Source organism: Marmota flaviventris, chromosome 2 (assembly GCF_047511675.1).
Source record: "Marmota flaviventris isolate mMarFla1 chromosome 2, mMarFla1.hap1, whole genome shotgun sequence".
Lineage (NCBI taxonomy): Eukaryota > Metazoa > Chordata > Mammalia > Rodentia > Sciuridae > Marmota > Marmota flaviventris.
Genome location: NC_092499.1, coordinates 174,074,925 through 174,091,978, shown reverse-complemented (window position 1 = coordinate 174,091,978; position 17,054 = coordinate 174,074,925). Strand labels below are relative to the sequence as shown.

Below are 17,054 nucleotides of genomic sequence, written 5' to 3'. Positions count from 1 at the left end.
AGGTAAGATACAACAACAGATGTAAGGTCTGGTTTCTGCTACACTCTTTGCAAGTAGTTAAAAATTGGTACTCAAACATGCCAATTGTTAACTACTTAGTATCACCAAACCCAACAGATGAAAGTATGTAAACACACATATTTCCTTTTAAAATGAAAAGGTTCTGAGGAAGGAATAAGTATACAAACAAAGTCATCAAATCAACAACTGCCCTTAGCCCTTATGGAATCCCCTAAAGCACCTTTAACAAGCTATTTCTCTAGATAATAACTTTAGGTGACTGTTTTAAGATTCTAATGCATAATCAATTTTCTCAGAACATGGAGAAAGTTTTAGGGGAAATAGCATTATTGTCAGCTCTTGTCCCATCTCCAAACTTGGTTCTATGCTATGTCCTCTTATGGCTGAGACCAAGTTCTTAAAACTTTCATAAATGAACTGCAAAATGGAAAACCTCTCCACAATTCTAAGGAGACCACAACCACATAGGTGAGACATTAAAAGATTTGTAGGAAACCACATAAAGGGAGGAGAAAGCTTACATGACCCCTGATATATGATGAACATAAGTTGTACAGATGCTAAGAATAAGGTTAACGAACAATGTATTAAACTAGAAACAATTTGTGAACGGAAAGAAAAACAAGAGAAAGAAGCTCCTACCCTGCCATTCAGAGAAGCAGGAGCATCCTCGGACATCACTTGAATTGCAGATGCCTCGATGAGGAAAACCACAGTTGTTTGTACAGTAAGGAATGTCACACGAGTCACCTTTCCAGTTTTCGGAACATTCACACTCCACATTGCCACTGCTGTTGCTGGTCTTACATTCTCCTCGGCCTGAGCAATTATTCGGACACATGTCAAAACTATAAAGACAGTGAAAAAACTAAGTCAACACAAACCAACACGCCAATGAACTTGGCAGAACTTCCTCCTACACAAGGCTTAAGGATCTCCCTGTCTCTTCAGTTCATTCACAAGCATAAATGCAGTGTTTACCACTCAACCCAAAAAGGGTCCCTCCACACTGCACAGCTTGGGCATGTGAGCCCAAACCCACCCTGGTGGAGGCTCATGAGAATAGGGCAAAAAAACAAGTAACTCATAAAGTTAAAGAAATCACAAGGAGAGAAGAGATTTGATCACATTTGTTCAGATTTAGCTCCTCAAGTCTGGGACAACTATCCTATTCTTCTCGGTAGCCCACTAGTGACAGGCGCTACACAACTGCCAAATTCATGTTTGCAAGCGTGGGAAGGAAGAGGATAAACTTCCAACTACACTCATAGTACCAGTAGCCCTCTGAACATCTCTGAAAATTTGTAAAACTTAAGATTATTGCCCAAAATCTTATATTTTGAATTATTTAGTAAGCTGATCCATTTCAGATGGAATGGAAGCAGGGTTATTTTAACAATGTGTGAGTTTAACCATGATGTATCTCCTATTAACATGGCTTAAGATAACTATATAGATAGTGCTTAGAAATAACACAAAGGGGGCAGATAAATGAATTATCATGATACTCCAAAAACATAGACTTGTTCTACTACTGAGTACATGGCAACTGTTAATATTTATTAAATTGTACTTACCAAAAAAAAAAAAACAGTGTTTTTATCTATAAGCAAGAAATGCCCCTCTCTTCCAGGAGAAGCTCAACAGCAGCAACACCTGGGTTTAAATTATGGCCCCACCACTACCACTTATGTTAACAACTTATTTAATCTTTTCACCCATTTCCTTAATTGTAAAATATATTAAAAAACTTTAAATGAGAAACCCATGTAATCTGCTTACTGAAATTCCTGGCACAGTGTAAGTCCTCAATATTTTAATATTATTATACTATTATAATATAATTATTAAAACATTTCATTTAAATAAAATCACAAATATTAGATTTAAATATCTTACTTGTAAGTGATATTAAATCCAGTCAAATTATAAGCGGCATCGCTAAAAAAATGCAGAAGGGCATAACCTGATGTGACAACCACCTCGGGAACTGTCTCATTGCCATCTCTTTCAGGAACAATGAGGCCACTGAAATAGAAGCACATTTCTTATAGCACAATGTCAGCTGTGTTAAACTGCAGCCGAGACAATTCAAAAGTTCATCTTTACAACTTTAGAAAGCACATGCAGGCAGAGGGGTGAATTCCTGTGATGGAAGCACACAGCTACCCTATTAGTTGTCCTTCTTTTGCTAGGTTTCCTTTATTCTGGGTTCCATTTCTAATAAAAATTGAAATCAATGGTTCTGTTTTTATATATCGTTTAATAATTCTCTAAATCTTCACAATCATGTAAAGTAGTAAACTTTATGAGTTGATAAATGGTAAATATGTAGTACTAAAAGACACAAAATATTGTTAAATAAAATATTTATTTGCAAAACAACATAAAGAAGCTAGATAAACCCACAACTCCGACACTATTGGCATTCTGATGCATTTTCTTTCCCTAATTGATACCACTGGCATTTTATGTTCGATTTTACACATAGCATACCATAGGCCTTCCCTGTCACTAAAAGCTCCCTAGGCTCTCCCAAGGACCTCACTCAGAGGCCAGCACATAATATTCTAACTAAGTACTGCTTTGGGGCCAATAAATCCAGGTGAGGAAAAAAATGACTGAATCGAAGGGTCTTATTTTCCAGAAGTGAGATGCTCAAATGAAATCCTGTCTGATCAATCCAGATTGTCTGATCACACCACCTCACACCACCAACAAGAAGGATTACCAGTTCTAAGTTAGCTTTGCTAATTTAATACATGATTTATTGTGGTTTTGCATTCTTTTCTACTCCTGAGGTTAACAACTTTCCTATGTCTACTTGCCATTTGCATTTCTTCACGTGCTCTGACTTTCCCACTATCAATTCACCTCCCCCACCATCACATTCAGCCAGTGCCTAGGTCCTTACCAACTCCCATGGAATCTGCTGCACACGCTCCCACTGATGAATGAACATCAACTAGTACTCTCCCCTTCACTTACTCACTCTTAACCCCATTCCCTTCCTAGAGCACACACCAGGTAAACTCCCACCTCAGAGTCATAATCATCTTAAATGCCCATTCACCCTGACCTAGTGATTCTCTTTCTTTGTAGAGGACATACTTGCTCTCATTCACAAAAGAAAATATACAAGAATCCTAACTGCAGCATCACTCAGATGGTAACAGGTTGAAAGCATCAAAGTGCTCATCCACAGGGAGCTGCTGAATGAGGCCTTGGGCATCAGGAGCTCACCCTGGCATTCTGATGGGCCTAGAATACGGGTACATTTACTTGAACGTATATAAGTGCAGGAAGACTACATAAGTGTGGAATGAAGACAAGAGGGCATGGGATTTCCATTTAATTTTTAATATGAAAAGAGAACTCTAGGAAACCTAACACTCAGAAGGCACCCCAGGGGTGTCCAGAAAACACTGACATATTTTCTACCAGGTATTCAACTAACAAATATTTACTAAGTGCTTACTACATGGGAGGCTCTGTTCTAGGTATAAGGATAACAACAGTAAAAAAGACAATGTCCCTACCCTCAAGGAGTTCAGTTAGAGAAACAAATAATCCCCCACACATCCTCACACACAAGTGTGTATTCACACAGGCCAGGCAGAGATCATACCATGAAGGGAAACAGGGCAAAGAAGAGAACAGGAGGTGCTGGGTTAGAAAGGCAGTTGGGAGGGCTTTCAGAAGATGTGACATTTGGTCAGAATCTTAAGTGAAAGTTTTGCCATCACCACGTTTTCATTCACTTTACACAGAGGTCGAGCAGACTTTATCCAAATGCTTGGGACCACATGTGTTTCAAATCTCAGATTTTGTCAGATTTGGCAATATTTGCATATACATAATGAGATCTTGGAAAAATGGCCTGCCCTCAGGTTGCTTATGATTTTATATTTTAAACACAGACCATCAAACAGAAAATTGATTTACATTGCATGTACACCCCCAGACACATAAACTGGAGGTAATTATTTATATAATATTTTTAATAATTTTGTGCATAAAACAAAGTTCCATGATGTAGAACTTCCAACTCGTGGCATCATGTCAGCATTCAAAAACTTCTGTGTTTTGGAGCATTTCAGATTTCTGGATTAGGGATGCTCCATCTGTACCAGAATGTTGAAGGGATAAGTACTTGCCTTGCAAGTGCAGAGCCTCTTACAAACAGATAAATCAAAAGCAATCTTCCCAGGACTGGGGTTGTGGCTCAGTGGTAGAATATCGCCTAGCATGTGTGAGGCACTGGGTTCGAGCCTCAGCACCACATAAAGATAAATAAATAAAGGCATTATCCATCCAGAACTAAAAAAGTGAAAAAATTAAAGATTTTTTTTTAAAAGCAATCTTCCCATAAGAAATATAGGCCTATTCCAGAAAGAATCTGGGACTACAGTCACAAGTGGGAGGTCCTGTATTCTCTGTTAGTCCAGCACAAATTTCAGGATCAAAGAGACTTGATTTCAATCCTTGCTGCATGTTACTGACATCTCTGAGCCCCAATTTCCCCCAAATGCACAATGGGAAGAATCCTGTCCAGCTCATAGTGACATCATGAGGATCAAATTGGTGGAGCATATGCAGGGCTTAAGCCTCCCACTAGGAGGTGCTCAGTAAGTGATAGCTGGTGGCCTTCTTCATATGGTGGGGACATTTAAATATGCAGGATGAATGACTTTACCAACTAGAGAAAGTAGATCAGCTTTCCCACTGTCAGGGAGGCTTAGGAATCTGCTACTATTTGCTTCAAAAACTTGAAATTGTGACAGCTTTGCAGTGTGTGGATTTCTCCCGGTGTGAAAGCAAAACAACTGGTTTAAGACAAAAATAAACTTTTACAGAGTAAATGAACAAACACAGCCTCCTTCAGCACATGAGACAAAGGAAGGCCTGTGGGTGAGGAAGGGATGCTACAGGCTTGCTCCAGCTGTCACCCTGAGCAGCCTCCAGTGGGAAGTCGGTAAGTGCAGGTGCAGCCTGGGCTGTAGCTACTTGTTAAACTGGAGCAAATCAAAAATGGCCTGCCCTCAGGTTGCTTAGGATTTTATATTTTAAACACAGACCATCACTGTTTAGAACCAATTGTGAAAATCACAGAAGTAGACAAACTGAGCCCTGCTTTCATAAGGCATCCTTTGTTCACAGTCTAACGACTGCCTCATCACTATTTCACTTGATTTTAAAAAATAATAACTCTAGCTATGGCTTGATGGCGCAGGCCTGTAATCCCAGCGGCTTGGAAGGCTAAGTGCTGGAAGCCATCAGTGAGGGGTGGGTAAACTGGGTGATGTTGTAGCCATTAGGCAGGAAAGCCTCCTATGAGGAACTCCCAGCAGGAATGCACTGGTTGGAGAAAGCCTGATAGACGTGGTGCCCTGCCTAGCTCACTGCTCAAGTTCTAGCTGAAATCCTGAGATGGGAGTGACCCTCTGGAGCCAATAGCCTCTTGGTGTAGCTTGTCATATCCCAATCAACCTGTTTACTGCAAGACCCCAGCCATTGAAACAAGACTCCTCCCATTGAAACCTTATCCCTGCCCTTGATGTACTCTGCCTTAAAATAAAGAATGGGGCCTTTTTTCAGTTGTTCAGTTTCCAGCTCCTATCAGGACTCAAAGGCCCATCAGGCACTTCACTAAATCTAATCTTTGGCTCTGTCTTTATTTCTTACTGATTATTTCAGACTTTTAATTTTCCCAGGCAGTTCACACCTCTGGCAGGAACCTGCTCTGTTGGGGTGCCAGTCATCTTGATAGCTGGGGCAGGAGGATCATAAGTTCAAAGCCAACCTCAGCAACAGTGAGGTGTTAAGCAATTCAGTGAGACCCTGTCTCTAAATAAAATACTAAATAGGGCTGGGGACGTGGCTCAGTGGTTGAAAGCCCCTGAGTTCAATCCTCGTTTCCAAAAATAAATAACAGACACTTCTCAGAAGATGATGTACAATCAATCAACAAATACATGAAAAAATGTTCATCATCACTAGCAATTAGAGAAATGCAAATTAAAACCACTCTAAGATTTCATCTCACTCCAGTCATAATGGCAGCTATTATGAAGACAAACAACAATAGTGTTGGTGAGGATGTGGGGAAAAAGATACACTCATACACCACTGGTGGGACTGCAAATTGGTGCAGCCAATATGGAAAGCAGTATGGAGATTTCTTGGAAAATTGGGAATGGAATCACCATTTGACCCAGCTGTCCCTCTCCTCGGTCTATACCCAAAGGACTCAAAAATAGCATACTACAGGGACACAGCCACATCAATGTTTATAGCAGCACAATTCACAATAGCTAAACTGTGGAACCAACCCAGATGCTCTTCAATAGATGAATGGATTAAAAAAATGTGCCATATATACACAATGGAATATTACTCAGAAATAAAAGAGAATAAAATCTTGGCATTTATAGGTAAATGGATGGAGTTAGAGAAGATAATGCTAAGTGAAGTTAGCCAATCCCAAAAAAACAAATGCCGAATGTTTTCTTTGATATAAGGAGGCTGATTCATAGTGGGATAGGGAGCAGGACCATGGGAGGAATAGACAAACTCTAGATAGTACAGAGGGGTTGGAGGGGAAGAAAGGGGGCATGGGGTAATTAATGATGGTGGAATGTGATGATCATTACTATCCAAATACATGTATGAAGACACGAATTGGTGTGAATATACTATATATAACCAGATATATGAAAAATTGTGCTCTATATATGTAATAAGAATTGTAATGCATTCTGCTGTCATATATAAATAAAAAATACATAAAAATAAATAAATGAATATTTAAAAAAAAAACTCTAAAAGGAACAGTGTTCTTTTGAAGAATGTTCTCAGGGAGGAAAACCACTCTCCAGCTCCATCAACCACAAAAACCTCTGCATCTCCTACCCACAGACTCTAGCAGATGCCTGTGTCACAAGGCACTCCACACGTGGACCTGTGGAATACCCAACAAAATCATAGTGCTGCAGAGCAATTAAGAACATCCCATATAGTTGGTGAAATTGTTTCATTTAACTACTAATGTAGAATGTGCTTGTTAGAAAAAAAAAAAGCAATAAATAACTGGTCTGTTCCTCATTCTTAGCAGGTAACCACTTTCATTTTATTTATTTCATTCCCAAGTTTCCCTCATCCATTATAACACATACATAAATACATATACATACATATACGTAAATGCAAATGCAGACTGACACACCCACCCACCAATCATATGTGAATTCAGCAAGTAATTCCTGAAGTCCTATGTAATAACACAGAAGAACAAGATGGGCATAGTTTCCAATTTAAGTTTTCACAAAAAATGTTATATTTAACATATTACTCAAACATTTTTTTCTGAAAAGGTAAACTTCACCCCCACCATGAAGAGAAGGTAAACTTGATAATACTGTCACAACTTTACAGATCAGCAAAATGGAAGAGATCAAGCACTACACCCAGAAACTGACCCTGTAGGCAAAGGAGCCTAGTCAGGACTAGCACACAAGCAAGTGGACTGCAGAACCACTCATTCCATGAAGTGAATGTGTTATGTGATATTAACTGTGAATCCAGTAAGAATGTAATACAGGATATAGGTTTAAATTCAAAAATAAAATAATGATGACCAACTATTTATATGACTGAGCTTACCTAAAGGCAGCAATTAGTGGCGCATAAATTGAGTCCCCGTCATAAACATATAAATGGTCCCAACTACACTCTGTAGCAAAATGATTGAAACGAAGTCTCATTTTTCTATTTGGCCTGAAAAGAACAAAAACAGTAATTTACAATAATCGTCATAACCATTAAGCACCGTGGAAACTTTTTAAGAATTTACAAGGAGAAAAGAAATTAATAGTATATACACAGTATTCCTCCATTTGTCAAAGACTCACTTAGTACTTGCTATGTCCAAGAGGGCATTAAACATGCAATGGGAAACAAAACAGATGTGGTCCATGACGCCTGGGGCTTTGCAGTCCATTTAGCAGTCTGGGACAGCCAGTGTTTAACAGCCTTTGACCAATGCATTAGCCCTTCCACTTTGCACTTCCTTTCTTATTCAACTTCAGATTCCACACTCTTCATTTCACAAACACCCCTGTCAGTTCTCTAAACTTGCCTGCCCTCTGCCTCTTCGTGGCACTGCCTGGCAAAAGTCTACAGGAAAACATTTATCAGCTTTGACTTAGATTGAATCCAAAGAAAACTGAGCTGTACTGAAGAAGTCCTGCCACCAGGCAGACTGCTTCCAGTACCCATCTCTGCTCAGCACTTCACGTGACACTTGGATTCTGCCAGCAGTCCTACCACTATCTCCCTCTCCCTCTCCACAATCACTAATTTTCAGGGACTATTTCAAACCTTCCAATTTCACCTTCCTGTTTATGCTTTGCACCTAGACAAAAATCCATGAAATTACCATTTCCCAAAACAGATAAACCCATTTCTCCTTACATCTCTCAAATATTTAATATTTCCCTCTTATATGGGACTTTCCCATCCACATTTAAATCTGCTTAGTATCCCATATTTGACAAAGCAAAACATAAAAGTTCTGATGTACCCATTGAAGAGATTTGTAAAATGGGAAAAAATGCCACTCTTTTCACAAAAATTCCTTTAAATATAAGGATTTTTCCCCCTTAAAAGTGACATTTATTTGGAATCCTCAAAGTTGAAAAGTGTCAGGAGATCCTGCGACTAAAAGTTTGAGAAATACTGCTTCCCAGGAGAAATACTTCTTCCATGATAAATACTCCTTTGCATGAAGGAAAGGAGAAAAAGGAAGGAAAAGCTGGAGGGACCCAGAGGTCCAGAGAAGGGACAATAAGGCAAGAGTGGTTATTCTGATTTTTCTGCCATGATAAAAACAGATATTTAGAAAAATTACAAAATATTATAATTTATAAAGTTTTAAGCAAACTGTTAAAAATAGTTTAACAGGTTTTTAACTATTACAGTTGAAAATATACAATTTTATAGTGCATACAATTTATTTGCAGCAATTTAAATCAATCTGAAATTTAAAAAAATAATAATGATAAAAATTAAGGTGCTGAGAGAGTGCTTGCCTAGCAATACAAGGCCCTGGGTTAAATCCTAGTGCAAGAGAAAGAAAATTTAAAAATCAGAATCAGAATCATTTGCCAAATGAAAATTATTAAACATATTTTAAATATTTATGCTACTGGGTCTGGGGATATAGCTCAGTTGGTAGAGTGCTTGCTTTGCATGCACAAGGCCCTGGGTTCAATCCCCAGCACCACAAAAGAAAAAAAAATAGCAACAATTTGTTAATGTCATTTGTTGGAAAATTAATGCCACACTGAGCTCTATTCTAAAAAATAAAAATAAAAAATGAAGTCAGCCATTACTACTTACTGTCCTTCAATGAGCCACGTGCACTTCATTTTATATTTATAATAACCAGGTCCATCTGTTATAAACCCAGAAGATCCAGTTAGCCTGTAATTTAAATTTTAAAAAATCAATCTATCAGGAATTCAGACACTAATATCTTTCTTAATTCTCAATACAATGCAAATTGAGCAGACTGGGTACATTAATACATACTATATATGCATTTTAAGCACTGTCTCTTATCTCTCCAGTTCATTTACTTAGTTCCTCAAATGTGTCTTAGTTCCTCTTTCCAATGTGTCTTCAGCTCATAGGGACTGTCAATACATGGAACTACCACTTCTTCACTGTTAATCATTCACCATGAACACATTTCACTTTCTCACTTACCTTGTTAAGATTCCATGGTCCATCACAAGAATCATATCCTCCAAATCTCTCAACTTCCTTGCCCTTTTCTCCCTCTGCTATGCTTGTCTGTCTGATACAGAGATCTACATGTCTTATTTCCCAAACCTTCTTTATTTTGAGAAAGGGTCTCACTTACTTACCAAGGCTAGTCTCAAACTTGCAATCTTCCTACCTCAGCCATCCAAGTAGCTGGTATTATAGGTGTGTATCATGGGGTCTGGTCAATCTCTTTTGTTTATTGTATTTTGCTCTTTTACATTTAGTTAGCTATTTATAATGTCAAAATTTAAATTCTCCTCCTGTTTCTCTTTGCCTTTGTACAGATCATGTGAACATTTTTTTTAGGATTCTGTACTGGGGTTCTACAGAGAAATAGAACCAATAGGATATGTGGAGTGAGTCTGTTGCAGGGGACAGACGAGGCAAGACACCAAATAGGAACAGGAAGCAGGTTTATTTAGCTCTAGCCAGGTTCAGTGGGCAAAGCTTTCTCTGTAATCAATCAATCCCCCTGAACCCTGAATTCAGGCAGTTTCAGAACTTCATACCCTTCATGTAAGGGAGGGGCTCCGAAGTTCACAGTCTGCAGAAGTTCACACAAAAGCAGCTTTTTCTTTCACTGTTCTGGGCAAGTTAACCCTTCAAGGACATAGCCTGAGAAGACGAGAGCTTTTTCTCCCCTTTCTTTCCTCCCTCTGCCAGCTGTTACCATGAAGCCCAATTGGTAACTTCTCTTATATTAGAAATGTAGACATCTCTGTGAAGCCCAGCTCAAGGCCAGAGACCTTGTTAAAGGATCTTTTTTAAAATCCCACTTTGCATTTGCAAACACACTTCTACATACTATTGTACTGGATAAATATCTGTAAAAAACTAGTAAAGGGGCGTTCAGCACTCCAGGTGCTGAACTCTTCCAGACTGGTAGCCAAGTAAGACAGAGCAACAGGAAATAGGAAGTTTAACTACACTGAACTCTTTTGTACAGACCCTTTTGCTGATAGTCCTAAAACCAATTATGGTGAAGATTTCTGGAGAAGCTTAGTTAAGATTTTCTGTGGAGAACGGGGTGCCAATATAAGTTTTCTAGGGAAATTAGCTCTTGCAACTATGGAAACTGCGAAGTGCCATGATAAGCTATCTACAAGCTAGATAATCAGGGAAGCAGTGGCATAGCTCAGTTCAACTCCAAAGAACTGAAAAGCAGAAAAGCTGATGGAATAACTCTCAAAGGCCAAAGACCTGAAAACCTGGTGGGGAACTTGTCAAGTCCTAGAATCTGAAGATCAGAGAATCTGGAGTTCTATGTTCAAGAGCAGAAGAAGATGGATTTCCAGCTCCAGGAAAGCAATAAAATTCCCCTTGCACTAGGTGAGGTCAGATTTTCCTTATTTAGTCTAGCTCAACCACTGAACTATATCATTATATCTTCTGGGTATCACTTAACCCAGTCATGTTCTGGGTTGATTACAACTAACCATCACAGATTCCATATTGATTTATTTTTATTGTTTTTATCTTCTTTTCATAGTTGTTTAGGTCATTACTATAATGTAAACATGTGCTTTATAATAATCTATTTACTAGTAACATTTCACCACTTTGAGTGAAGTATGGAAACTTCACTTCTATTTAGGTGCTTTGTCTTCATATAAATATCATCTTTAGTACCCGATAGTCTTGTATTTTTATTCAATCATCAAATATGATTGCTAAGACTTAGAAGGAAAGGAGAACCTATTATTATTATTAAATAAACTCTTATTTCTGTTCCCCCACTGTTCTATCTTCCTTTCGGTTGTTCCATTGTTCCTTCCTTTATCATTTTCTTTCTGATTAAAAAACTTCCTTTAGTAATCTTTAATGGTTAAGTATGCTAGCAACAAATCTTTTACCTTTCCATCATCTAAGAATGTTTTATTTCCCTTTACCTCCTAAGCAACAGTTTCAACAGAAACAGAATTTGAGATTGACCTCTTATCCCACTTCCTTCTGGCTCCCCTGATTTCAGATGAGAAATTTACTGTCATCTGAATTGGTATTCCCTATAGGCAATGCTTCATTTCTTTCTGCCTGCTTTTAAGATAGTTTCTTTGCCTTTATAATTTAATAGTTTAATTATGATGCATCTTAGCATGGATTTCACTGAGCTTTATCGTTTATGGGGCTTTCACAGCTCCTTATGTCTTCAGGTTGGTTTCTTTTGCCATTATTTCTTTCAAATACTCATTCTCCTTTTCCTCTGAAATTCTAATTATATGAATATTTGCTCCTTTTTTTCTTTTTCTTTTCTTTCTTTCTTTCTTTTCTTTTTCTTTTTTATTTATTTTGTTGTTGTTGTTGTTGTTGTTTCAGGACAAGGGATTGCACTCAATGCCTCTTCGTGTGCTAGGCAAGCACTTCCACTGAACTATATACAGTGCTTTTTCATTTTATTTTGATACAGGATCTCACTACATTGCCCAGACTGGCCTTAAACTTATGATCCTCCTGCCTTAGTCTCTCTAGTAGTTGGGATTGCAAGCTTGAGCCACCAATATCTTCTTTCTTAAAAAATATTTTCAGGGGGCTGAGGTTGTGGCTCAGTGGTAGAGTACTTGCCTCGCATGTGTGAGGCACTGGGTTCAATCCTCAGCACCACATAAAAATAAATAAACAAAATAAAGGTATGTGTCCATCTACAACTAAAAAAAAAATTTTTAAAGATATTTTCATTGGACACAGAATTCTAAGGTGACGTAAACACTTCTTTTCTTTCAGCGTTTGAAGAAGGCTGTGCCACTTCCTTCTAGCAACCATAGTTTGGTGTGAGAAATCTGTTGTCCTTTGAATCACTTTGTCCATGTAATTAATGTGTCAGTATTTTCTCACTAACTTCAAAACTTTTTTTGTCATTAGTTTTCAGAAGTGGGACTCTGGTGTGTCTTGGCATTTGTTTCTTTGCATTTATACTATTTGGGGTTCACCTACACTATTGAATCCGTAGGTTCACTTCTCTTGCCAAATCTGGCACATGCCTATAATCCCAGCTATTCCGAGCCTGAGGTCAAAGGATCACAAGTTCAAGGCCAGTCTTAAAGCTCAACAATAAAATGGGAAGCTGGGAACGTTACTCAGGGGTAGAGAAACCCCCAGGTCAATCTGCAGTGCCACAAAAAAAAAAAGAGGAAAAAAAAAGAAACAGAGCTATAACAGAAATTATAACACAGGATATATACAAATTAAAAGTTTAAAAGACAAATGACTTGGGCTGGGATTGTGTGAGGCACTGAGTTCAATTCTCAGCACCACATAAAACTAAATAATTTTTTTAAAAAAGGTATTGTGTCCATCTACAACTAAAAATTTTTTTTGGAAAAATGACTTGATGCTATTGTAAACCAGAAGTATATTCATTTAACATCTGTTAGTTTAATAACAAAGAAATTTATAAGTTAAATCAAAACCAACACTTAACTCTCCACTCCAAAATATCAAGTAAAAGATCTTTTTTAAAGACTTCCTCCTGCTTTCATTTTTAAAAATGTAAATTCCAGAAAGCATTTAATATAATGGTATCATCAAGACCAGTTGAAATTATTTGCCCATGAAAAAGCACTCACATCAGCTAGAACCAGCTCGAAGGAGAGCTAGGGAACTAGGGAAGCCCTTCACTTACATTGATACCATTTGAGACAATAAGCGTCAAGAGTGTCTATTCCCCATTATAAGCAGTTCTTCTCTAATCCTCTGGACTGTCCATGTAGACACTAGACGGATCTCTTTCCCTGGTAATACCCCTCATAGGTAGATGACTCCAATGCTTATGTGTGCCATGTACATATTCTGAGAGTACATCAAACTCAGTATGTACAAAATTTAACTTATCTCAAAATCAGCCTCTCCTGGGTCCCCGGGTCTGTTAATAATATCACTGAATCACTCAAGATAAGGATCTAGTTTTGTTTCCCTCACCATAATCCTCCCTCTTCCCAAGAGAAAACCAGTTTCAAAAAAAGGCCTGTCCATTTTACCTCTGCAACACCACACAGCATCTAGCCCTGCCTCTAATCAGACTGCCTACCTCAGACTTTCATACTGATGTCCCGATTCATGCTAACAGACTCTACTTAGAAACCCACTTAGCCTCTTATGCCCAGTAAGTCCACCTACTCTGAATATTACAGACAGATTGACTTTGCTACAAATGTCCCTTCCCACTCTGGGGATCCCACTGCCTACCACAGTGTCCCAAATTTTCAGAACTCTAAGGATCCTCATTGAACTCAATCAACCATTCACTTGATCTTGGAAGTACCTCATATTCAAAATGCCCTGGCCTCACCTTCAAAGCTATTCCTGCTCTAACTATAATCTAATAGCCCATAATAACACAAAAACAAAAGTGAACTATGCCATCACACAGTTCTGGAGCTAAAGGTCAAAATTCTCAACCTGACTAACAGGTCTCCACTAGGCCTGGCTCTGCAGTCTGTCCAGTCTTGTCATGCTCCCCTCTGCTCTCTCTGCTCCAGTCATCTTGTCACATTGCCATGATCCCACTCACCCCCAAGACTCTGGACATGGTGACCTCTCAGCACCCCACCCTTCAGGTAGTAGGACCACCTCACCCTTCAACTCTCATTTACGCAGCGACTAACCTCACCCCCTTCCAACTAACTCAGAGGTCCCCTGCTCTTCACCTCCACAGCCTTAAGCAAAATTACTATAGATTAACTGTTGAATTTTTTTATTCCCAAACTGGAAGGTAAGCTCCACAAGAGCAGAACTGTATCTGACTTGTTTGCCACTCTATCTCACAACCTAAAACAGAGGAGCCACCAGGTGTAGTGGCACATACCTGTAATCCCAGCTACTTGGGAGGCTGAGGCAGAACAATCCCAAATTTAAGGGGCCAACCTAAGCAACTCAGCAAGATACTGTCTCAAAATTAAAGAATAAAATAGAAAGGGCTGGGGATGTAGCTCAGTGGTAAAGTACCCCTGGGTGAAAGAGAGAGAGAGAGAGAGAGAGAGAGAGAGAGAGAGAGAAAACGGAGGAGCCCTCAACAAATATGTGCAGATTAACAGAATTCATAAATCAGAACATCCTAAATAAGTTATAAAAGCAGCCCACTACACACTGGTCCTGAAGTCACTTGGTTTCTGTATCCATTAAACTGAAGATCTCATCTGCTCCATATTCTCTGAGTTCCCTAGAAGATGTTATTCCATGATTTTATCATTCCAAAGTTCTCCCTCACGATTCTCTTCTACAGAGGCACCAGCAAATCTTGCCTCCACAACTCTGTCTTCATCCTTCCTTTCATTTAGGAATTTTTCCCCTAGCTCCACATTTCCAAATCCTACTTAGCCTCAAATGCTCAAATCCAGTATTACCTCCTCCTTCAAGTCTCTCTTCCTTATAGGCCCCAGCTAGTCACAACCCCTCCACCCCTGAATTTTCACAGGTTCTCCAGTGCCTCATTCAGGTCTCAGATCAAATGGCATATCAAATGAGCAGCCTCTAAACTCACTGGATGGTTATAATTGTCTATCAGACCGACCTGTTTTTATTTTGGTGATAACATTCACCAGGAGCTGAAATAACCTTGTCATTTCTTTCACTTGTTTATTTACTTGTTAACTGCTTGTCACCCATATTAAAATGGAAGGTCCTTGAGAGCAGAACCCTATCTTGCTCACCACAGTTCTTTACTCCCTCAGGTCAGATGGGGAAAGTATTCAGTAAATAGCTGCCAAAAGCTTGAATGACTATATTTCTCATGACTTTTGTGTATGGATCTTCCTCTTTCTATTTCCAAACTCCTTGGGGACTAGGCCAAAGTCTGACTACTCTATTTGTGTGCCATATCCAGAAATCCTTGCACAACTGAAACAAATAATACACAACTGTTAATTAATTAGTGAGTGATCTTTCAAGGGGTACTGCCTCAATCCAAGCCAATGCAGGAACTCCATATGTTCAGAAACCAGAGTAAACAGGAACAGCTTTCCATCCCCTCTCCAGGACAGACCCTGTTCTAATATGCCATTGGCCAGTGAGCTTCCAAAGGCTAGCTTCTTCACTTTCCTTCAATCAACAACCACTTAGTCTTCTATCCCTAAAATCTCACGCCTACCCTTTCCTTTATATCTCCACCAATACATCACTCCAGGGGCCTCGCTTCCTCAGAGCATCCCACACCTCCGCAGTTGGGGAACTTATTAGGATCTAGAGAAAAAGGGAAGGTTCAAATGAAGTATTTGGTTAAGAACTGGCTCACTCACCTTTTTCTTGATATCTCATTTATCAAAAATAGGCTGTTGGGCTGGGGCTGGGGCTCAGAGGCAAAGCACTCGCCTAGCATGCGTGGGGCACTGGGTTCGATCCTCAGCACCACATAAAGTAAAATAATGACGTTGTGTCCACCTCTAACCAAAGAAATTTTTTTAAAAATAGGCTGTTTCCAAAACTAGCTCTGATAGTCTTTGGAATCCAAAGCATTCTTCCAATTTAACCCACAGCACCCAAAAACTTTGGGGGCACCACCACTACTGCCTTGCACCTTTTCACCTTCCGCCACAGGAAAAAAACAAGCCAGAGATGGTGATCTTCCCTGAAGCAAATGACCATCAAATGGAGCTGGGGCACCCCCTCTCCCGACTTTCTGTCCCGCATCCACCTCTGGGCTGTAGGAGTCTTAAGCACCTCTCGCCCCCAGTCTCCCCACCACGCCCCACCCTCCAACACCATCCCCACTCACTTGAGGCGGCCCCCGCAGTGCTGGCATTGCTCGCCCACCCAGCCGGCGGGGCAGATGCACTGGCCGGTGCCAGGGTCACAGCGGCCGCCGTTGACACAGGGCTGATCACATTTCTTGGCCTCGGATACAAGTGAGCCTGATCCTGTCGCCGCCGCCGCCCCAGCCTCTCGGGGCAGCAGCAAGAGTAGCAACAGCGGGAGCAGCAGGAGCAGCAGCAGCGGCGGGAGCACCACCAGGAGCCTTGGGAGACCGAACCCAGACCTCAGTCTCCCGGTCCCGGTTACGTCCGGGTCCCGCTGCCTCCATCCCTTGCTGCCCGCAGGCGCTGCCATCGTCTCAGCTGCTGCAGCCGCAGCCAACATCTTCCCGGGCTGGAGACCGCACCCGGAGAACTTGTACACAACAACCGCCCGGGCCGGGCGGGGACGAGGTGCGGGCGGGGCTGTGCGGACTGTGGCTCTTGCGATCCATCCCGAGGGCGGGACCCGGGAAGCGCTATAAA

The 17,054-nt window shown here is 40.1% G+C and overlaps 1 protein-coding gene across 1 annotated transcript in view; it reads right to left on the bottom strand.

Annotated features, from left to right (window-relative positions):
* Window positions 1-16,586, bottom strand: part of LOC114108547 (attractin-like) — a 90,951-nt gene extending 74,365 nt beyond the window's left edge. Inside the window, exons 1-5 of the mRNA XM_027956188.3 lie at window positions 16,553-16,586; window positions 9,421-9,504; window positions 7,684-7,797; window positions 1,921-2,049; window positions 664-869 (exon numbers count right to left, since the gene is read on the bottom strand). Coding sequence (XP_027811989.3) covers window positions 664-869; window positions 1,921-2,049; window positions 7,684-7,797; window positions 9,421-9,449 — 478 coding nt within the window. The 5' untranslated portion in view covers window positions 9,450-9,504; window positions 16,553-16,586. The remainder of the gene's footprint in view (window positions 1-663; window positions 870-1,920; window positions 2,050-7,683; window positions 7,798-9,420; window positions 9,505-16,552) is intronic.
* Window positions 16,587-17,054: the final 468 nt, after the last annotated feature.